The sequence below is a fragment of the Rhineura floridana genome, chromosome 2 (genome assembly GCF_030035675.1).
Source record: "Rhineura floridana isolate rRhiFlo1 chromosome 2, rRhiFlo1.hap2, whole genome shotgun sequence".
In the NCBI taxonomy this organism is placed as follows: domain Eukaryota; kingdom Metazoa; phylum Chordata; class Lepidosauria; order Squamata; family Rhineuridae; genus Rhineura; species Rhineura floridana.
Window position 1 is genome coordinate 80,525,707 of NC_084481.1, and position 8,467 is coordinate 80,534,173.

The 8,467-nt window shown below is 41.1% G+C and overlaps 1 protein-coding gene across 11 annotated transcripts in view; it reads left to right on the forward strand.

Moving 5' to 3' along the window:
- The window catches only part of MYLK (myosin light chain kinase), a 323,824-nt gene that overhangs the window by 200,980 nt on the left and 114,377 nt on the right, over positions 1-8,467 (forward strand). For 10 of the 11 annotated variants that reach the window (XM_061609072.1, XM_061609074.1, XM_061609073.1 and 7 more), the window contains 2 exons: positions 3,398-3,472; positions 3,863-4,911. In XM_061609072.1, the coding sequence (XP_061465056.1) occupies positions 3,398-3,472; positions 3,863-4,911 (1,124 nt within the window). Of the gene's footprint in view, positions 1-2,977; positions 3,111-3,397; positions 3,473-3,862; positions 4,912-8,467 lie in introns of those variants that run through there. The other variant, XM_061609080.1, reaches the window with a different exon arrangement.

Sequence of the window (8,467 nt, forward strand, 5' to 3'; positions counted from 1 at the left end):
TAAAAAATTAGAAGCAGCTGCTTAAATTAAAATTCTGTGTTTGGCAAAATGTGGCATAGCTCCTGCTGCCCGTTATACTGGCTGCCTATTAACTTACCTGGGAATCCCTGATTTCAGATTTTTATCTGAAATAAAATCTATTTATCTGAAATCTGAAATTATCTGAAATTTATCCAGTACATTCCTGGAACTTTTTTGTGGGAAAATTCTTTGAAATGTGTGTGAAGTCTGCATTCTAAATCCACCTCAACCAGAGTGATTATATAGCTGGGGGTCCACCAAGCAGATATATTATTTACAAACATTATGGTGCATTGCTCTCAACCAATTCCTTAGGGGGAAGGACCATCTCTCAATGGTGGAGCACATTCTGTGCATACAAAAGGTCCCAGGTTCAATCCCTGGCATCTGTAGGTAGGCCTGGGAAAGTCAACTCTCTTAAATACTGGTGAGTAATAACAATACTGGTTAACAATAGTGGCAAGCATAAACAAAACAATTCAACAAGAAAAACAAAAACATACTAAAATCAATTAAAAACATTCCAAAACACAATTGAAAACATTATAAAACACAACTGAAAATATTCTAAAACAGTTAAAAATATTCTAAAACATAGTTAAAAAAGTTGCAATACTTGGTATAAGCAGCCATTGCAGTAAAAAAGATTCATTTGAAATTTGAAAAGGAAATTATAAAAATGTAAATGTCTGGATTTTTTTACATCTGGTATGCTTAGGAAACTGGAATTAGGAGTGTTTTTACGTGGGTGTATTTGGGACTACAGAGGAGGGAGAAATTGTTTGAGAAAACTCCATTTCTACATTGAATGCAGTGGGACTATAAATGGGCTAAAATCTGATAATTCCATAGCGAGAAAAGCACAAAAATCAGAGGTCATAATACACACTGCTACTGAATATGGTTTTATACAGATTTTGCTAGAGACGTTTCCATAAGAATGGTAGGATTGCCACTTATGCATCACCCAAAAAAGAGGATAAAAGAGGACACATATTTGCATAAGTTAATGTACATGTATAGATGCAAATTTAGGAATAATTACTATATAAAAAGAAATACAATACATCACACCTCAGTGGGGACATCTGTGATCAGGTGAGCTGTGTGCCTGTTCAGTCTGCTGTCCAGGTGCTAACTGTAAATGGGCAACTTTGTAGTGTTTGTTTGTAGACTGGAGTTGGTCTAGATGAACATTCAAATAGAGGACTCCATCAAATAGTGGACTGCTCTGCAACAACTCTTTAAACAGAGAACTATCTTCTCTAAAGCAGTACACATGGCCACCCTAATATGGGGGAAGAGTAGCTCCAGTAGACATTATTATAATTGGATATAGGATATGTTCTTGATTGTAACGCATAAAGAATCAGACACATGCGGGTTGTAAATGACCAAAGCCGTGTGTATGTGTGTGTGCACATTTGCATGTTGGATTTGAGTTTCCGCATTGAATTTCATAGAATCATAGAATTGGAAAGAGCCTATAAGGCCATCGTGTCCAATCCCCTGCTCAATGCAGGAATCCAGGTTAAAGCATACTCAACAGGTAGCTGTCCAGCTGCCTCTTGAATGCCTCCAGTGTTGGAGAGCCCACTACCTCCTAGGTAATTGGTTCATTATCGTACTACTCTAACAGGAAGTTTTTTCCAGAATTTGCTAAGCTACAATGCAAATACACCTTCAGTGTAACTTAAAACTATTTGAATCTAGCTCTGAATGAAAAATGGACATGAACTGCCTTCAAGTTGATTCTGACTTATGGCGACCCTAGGAATAGGGTTTTCATGGTAATTGGTAGTCAGAGGTGGTTTACCGTTGCTTTCCTCTGAAGCTGAGAGGCAGTGACTGGCCCAAGGTCACCCAGTGAGCTTCATGGCTGTGTGAGGATTCGAACCCTGGTCTCCCAGGTCATAGTCCAACACTCTAACCACTACACCACACTGGCTGTCAGCTCTGAATAGGCCTGTTCATAAACTTATTAATGATCTCTGTTGCAGACCTTTTATATCAGGGAGGGGGGAGCCTGTGGTCCTCCAGATAATGTTGGATTCAAACTCCCAGCCCCAGCCAGCATCACTAGTGGTCAGGGAAGATGGGAGTTATAGTACAACAACATTAAAAGGACCACAGATTCTTCATCCTTGGTTTTGCTATTATGATCTAAGCTGATTACAGGGACGCAGCTCAGTTCAAGGCTAAAATGAAATGTCCCACAGGTTTCTATTAGTCCTAGTTCTTTGTTCTGAAGATTCTGCTAAGTCTCAGCCATTTTGAAAACAGAATGGGATTCAGTTAAAAAAGGATACTTCAGGAGTTTCTCATGTTCCTGTTTGTACATCCAGTGTCCTGAGAATGTTTCTAGAGAGACAAATCTTCCAAATAATAACCATAAAAAAACCTTCCAGGCTAGTCATGGAGTTGGGCTTATACTGGAAAACTCTTGAAAATCTACCCTCTGATAAAATATTTCCTTCTTTTTTAACTGTTGTCAAAGGGTCAATCTATCTTTTTTTTAAATAAAGAACTCCCTCGGATGCAGTAGCATTGTTTATGGAGTTTCCCGAAGCCATGAAATCTGTATTGCTTTCCCCTCCCTTCTCTTTTGGCATCTCTTGGGGGAGATGAGCCATTTTGAAGATGTATCTGCTGTGAAGCATAACATGGACTGGGGTGGGTGGGTGGGAAAGGGGGAAAGTATTTTAATGACTTCTTTAATGGGAGTCATTTCCAACAGGCATCTCTGGCATTCCTCTGCAAAAGGAAGAATAAGTGCTCAGCACCATATATGGTGACACTTTTATTTTTTATTTTTTATTTTTAATATAAACATGCACAGGCTGAAACAATCCATGAGGATTGATTGCACTATTTAGCGAGGGAGGGAGATGAGGGGGCGGGGAAGGGATGGGAAGAGGGGACTCTGCTTATAATGGCTTACTGTTAGGAAAGTTAAAAACTTGGTCTTGTATAAACAAACAATGGGACAAGAGTTGCAGAACTTTTAAACATTGCAAAGCAGTGCTTTTCCTCTGCTTGGAATTTCTAGCTTCTGATATTTATTTTCCTTCGGGTTACCTGTTTTGAAGGTGCTCCCCCCATCACAACCAGCCTTTATTTTAAAGCATGCTAGCAATGATTCTGTGTGTCTTTCACCAACAAGGAGAAAGGTTTTAGGGGTGGGAAACATTGTTTTTAGCCTTGTTGGTTAGCTACTTTGGCTATTTACTGGAATAGTGGGGCTAGGTGAGGGAAAAGGAAGCAGATTGAGGGCTGAGTTTTGCACTTGTGTTTTGGGTTTTGTTTGGATGCTGTTTGCTCCGTTTCTAGCAAAAGAAAGTATTTTTCTTACTGATTCTGATTTTAACTTTTTCAGGAACCAAGTTGGAGAATGCAGCTGTCAGGTGTCTTTGATGCTGAGAGAAACTTCCAAAGGGGAAATACACAGAGAGTAAGTACGGTTCCCAGGAACTTAATGGATGGGTTCTATTTTTTGCTCTGCTAATTCTCTTCCCTTGTAGACTCTGGTTGGCTGCTATTCAACCTAATCCCCAAATATGACCCATCAAATTGTTTTCATCACACAGCTGAAGCAAACTGTACCAAGCCAGTGTGGAGCACTTTTTTTTTTGGCGTGTGCCCTTATATGGTTCCTGAAGTCATCATTGATGCAATAAACTAATGGAGCATGTTCTTCTAATCAACCTTCCCTTCTATAAACATATTTTGTCCTGGCTCTAAGGTGGCTCCTGGATATTTTAAACCAACTCTTTGCTTGCTCTCTTTTCTCCCTCCCCTTCTTTCTCTCTCTCTCTCCCCAACCCTCCTTCTCCGCTTGCAGTGGGAAGCAGACAGAGCGGAGAGATGCTGATAATCATGATGCACTGACATTCGGAAGTATTGGAGGCTTCAGAAAGTGCATTGGTGAAGCCCAGCAAGTTGAGGAAGAGCAGGAGGACGTCCGAGGGGTGCTCAAGAGACGAGTAGAAACCCGAGAGAGCACAGAGGAGAAGCTTAGGCAGCAGGAGGCTGAGCAGATTGATTTCCGTGACATTTTGGCAAAGAAAGTCAACACCAAAACTTTTTCTGAGGAGGAGTTGAAGGAAATTCCAGCCGAACAAATGGACTTCCGTGCTAACCTGCAGCGGCAGGTCAAGCCCAAGACCTTGTCAGAAGAGGAAAGGAAAGTCCATGGTCCTCAACAGGTAGACTTCCGTGCAGTGTTGGCCAAAAAGGGCACTCCCAAGACTTCCTTGCCAGAGAAAGCACCTACCACTAAGCCAGCCACTCCAGATTTTAGATCTGTGCTTGGCACAAAGAAAAAAGCACCAACTGAGAATGGTGGCCTCAGTGCCCAAGGCCAAAATACTGAGGCTAGCTCAGATGTGCAGAAATCCAGCACCCTCTCTAAAGCAGCAGATGCAAGTACCAACTCTAAAAATCCACCAGTGGCCAAGACACTGAACACCAACAATGCCAGGTCTAAAATCTCAGATACCAGCACTGTTTCAGAACCCAAGGATGCCAGCTGCAAATCAAAAATGCAGAATGCTAGCACTAACTCCAAATCTCAGGTTGCCAAAACCAATTCTGAATTGCTACATAGCAAACTGGGAGAGAAAGAGGATAAGAATGACATCAACTGCAAAGATGGTTGCCTGCCAGTAGTTGATGGAGGGATAGCTGAAGAGAACGTAGAGAATAACAAAATGGAACAGCTTAAGGGAACAGCGCCATCATTTACAGAAAAGCTACAGGATACCCATGTAGCAGAAGGTGAAAAGTTAACCTTGCAGTGTCGGGTTTCCTCAGATCCTCCTGCTTCTGTCACCTGGACTCTGGATGGGAAAGTCATCAAATTTTCAAAGTTCATTGTCCTCTCTCAAGAAGGTAAAACGATGCAAAAGGCAAGCCAGCCACATAGCATGCTGCTGTTGTAGCCTACTTGTTTCATTTTGTTCTTTTTAACTTGTTACCTATATCACTATACTTTATTTTAGTGCTAACTCAGTAATTGATTCCAGATGTGCCTGTTGTTGCCATGCTGGGAACAAAGAATAGTCTTATTAAACATGTTTCCTGTAGATCAACTTCTAACAGCTTGCAGATGCAGGTTGAATCATCTTAGGTTTTTGTTTAAGTTTCATTTAAATGTGGTTTTAAGAATTCTAAAATCCAGTATCTACTTAATGAGTGTTTAACTGGAAAGTGGTCTTTAGTAAGGGAATCGTATCATTTTCAGTATCTAAATTCAGATATGATTCTTCCATTAAGTGAAAACTTTAGGGTGACATTTTCTGGAAATCCAGCACGGAAAAGAATCTTCTAAGAGTTAAGTGACTTGGCACTTAGTATGTTCAACATAGTTTTCATGAATTTTGATACTGCTTGACATTGAGTTGACAAATAGCTTCTAATACAGTGGTAGCATACCAGAATTCAGGAAATGCCTTATTTAAGGGAACATCCTGTTTTCAGCCTGTTTATAGGGTCAATAATGACCCAAAAGCTCTCTAGTCCAGCTCTCTACACAAAAGTCAGGATCCTCTGTACCAAACATTCCTAATAATTTTGCCCAGACTGTATATATGCTGATGTTTCATATGCAGTGAAAGAGATAAATGTATGTGGTTTATAACAGATGCCTGGAACACACACAGCAAATTTAATAAATCAAAGTAGTTCAGGTGCCCAAGCCATGAAATGCATTACAGGTGAAAGTTTTAAATTAGAACCCTCCAAGGCCTCTTTTGAGCCTAGGCTCATCAGGGCTTAGCCCTGCAACCTGTTTTAATACAGTTCAGCACTGGAACATGTCAGCTTATGGTGAGTAGAAAAATGTGGTATAAATTTAAAACAACAACAATAATAAATATGAGTTTCTGGGGAGATATATAGTGCCCTTTCCTCACAATAGCCTAATCAGGTCAGGGTCAGTCTTTAGGCAAGGTTCTTTTCGTGTGGGCTCACTTACGTCAGTGGCCTTTCATCCTCCACATTGCTGTCATAGCTGCTGGCTGCTTGCTTGTCAGAGTGAGGGCTGGTGATTATGCAGTCAGACAGCAGCTACTGTTCCTCTTTCTCATAGCTTAGCGGTAGTACATCTACTTTGCATTCAGAAAGTCCTAAGTTCAGTCCCCAGCATGTCCAGGTAAGACTGGGAATGGCCCCTGTCTGAAACCCTGGAAATCTGCAGTCAGTAATTGTAAACAATACCAAGCAAGATGGACCAATGGTCCAACTCAGTATTAGGCAGTTCCTATGTCTGTGGTTGACATTGCTATTGCTACTCAGTCATTTATCCGCTCTGTGCAGGGTGTGCAAGGAAACAGGTGGCAACAGGAAGGAGGGGAAGCAGCAGTACAGCTAGTGGCCCTTTTAGTGGATCTTGGAGGGAGCTGAACCAAATTGTCCCCTGATGGCAGCCTCTTCTCATGAGGTGGCAGAGTCAAAGTATGAAGGCTTACACTGGCCATTAAACCTTTAGAATTATTCCTTTGCTGTCCTACATAGGCCTTATATAGCTGCTCTGCATAGACCTTGTTGAAACAGCTGTCTTGTCATGTTGTGTGAGAGGGTAACAAAAGATACACCGTGTATTGTTGAACCTAATGGTGATGTTCTGGCAGGAAATAATATGCTTTTCTTCACTACTGTACTGCAGTTGTGCTTCTCTCTGGCAAAAGAAACCAAAGACACTGCCTAAGAGAACATGTAATAATAAACTCTTCCTCCACTTTTCCATTATATGAATTACAGTAGGGCCCCGCTTTACAGCGCTTCGCCAATGCAGCGGTCTCAATTAGACGCAATTAGACTAAAGCCCCACTCATACAGCGCTTGTTCCTCTTTTATGGCAGTTTTCAGGCATCGTGCGCCATTCTATTCAATGGGTTCCACTTTACAGCGGTTTTCACTTTACAGCGGGGGTCCAGAACGTAACCCGCCATATGAGTGGGGCCCTACTGTACTGTATTTTGATGGTCACAAATCACTCAAAAGACCAGTTCTCTAGAAGCACAGTAATTAGTTAGGGAAGCGTAGTGACCAGGTCATGGTGGAAGTGTTGACCGGTACTATTGACTTAGCCGTTATGGGTAGAATCCAATTGGCCCTCCTAGTGCAGTTGCACCAGTGGAAGTTGCTTCTATTGGTGAAGGAAGGGGAGGCTTTTTTTTCTTTTGCTGATTTCTCTTCCTCGTTCTCTTTGCATCCCCCACAATTCTGTTCTGAAGGTGCTGGGGGACATGACAAAAATTGCCTCCCCACCTCTTTTATTAGCAGAAGCTTCCCACTGGATCAAAGTGCCCTTGTGCTTGCTCAAGGGCATCAGTTGGATGGATGCAGGCCAGTATTTCTATTTTTGTGTTTGTTTGTTAGTTTAAAAAATACTTTTTATCCATAACAATTAATTTTAACCTTAATGTTTTATACATTCCCAAGTTTTCACTGAGGTGGTAAACCTGTGTCTGGGCTATAGCACTTTAGGTTGCAGGTTGGGTTTCACATGATGGTCCCATACAAAAACAAAGGAAGCTCCACTCCCACATACATAGAAAACTAGATGGCTGAGAGAAGGCAAGACTAGAACCCATCTCATAAATATGCTAGTTTTTATATTGAAGGGGAAAGTATATATGGAGGAACATTCCATCATGCCAGCCCCTACAGGAAGTCTAAGGTGGCACAGTCCAGATAAAGATTTACCACCTCAGTAAGAACTCAGTATTGGGCTGGGTGCCAATGCATCCTCAGGTTCAGTGACTTGAGAAGTACAAATTGTCATGAGACATATGTAAGTCTCCCATTTGCAGTTGTTTCTGGTGCTTCCATTTTAAAACCAATGCAATGTTCAGACCAAGTCAATGCACAGATTAGGTTAATTGCATGTTAGGTATGAGCCCAGTTGTGGGTTTGAGGCTCATCACCTGGCAAGAGAATGATGTGGAAATAATGGTTATAAATAGCATTGTGTTGTTTATTATTGTATCCTGAATTTTCCAACAGTCCTAAAGATAAACATTCTATTAACTGATTTGTCTGGCTTGCAACACTAAGTTCCTCACTTGCATCTGATGATGTTGGTAATTGTCTACAAAAGCTCATGCTTGTTAATTACATTTGTTTCAATTAGTGTGAAAGAGTTTGATTCTCTTGATGGATGGATGGATAATTACAACAAACACTAACATGGCTGTTGTTAGTCTACCTTAATTAGGCACAGGTTTTGCATAGTTAGTGTGCCTGATCATGCAACTGCAGGAACAGCTGGCTTTGTTCATCATGTTGTCATTAGAAAGCCTGAAAATTGTATTCATCATAAAATCCAGGTGACGTGCTCCTTTCACTGTGAACTTTGTCATGGCAAATCTACTTGGGGGCTCATATTTACATATCTCAAAACATTCTGCTGAAGAATTGCTGAGTTATCACAGTTCTGTTTTTA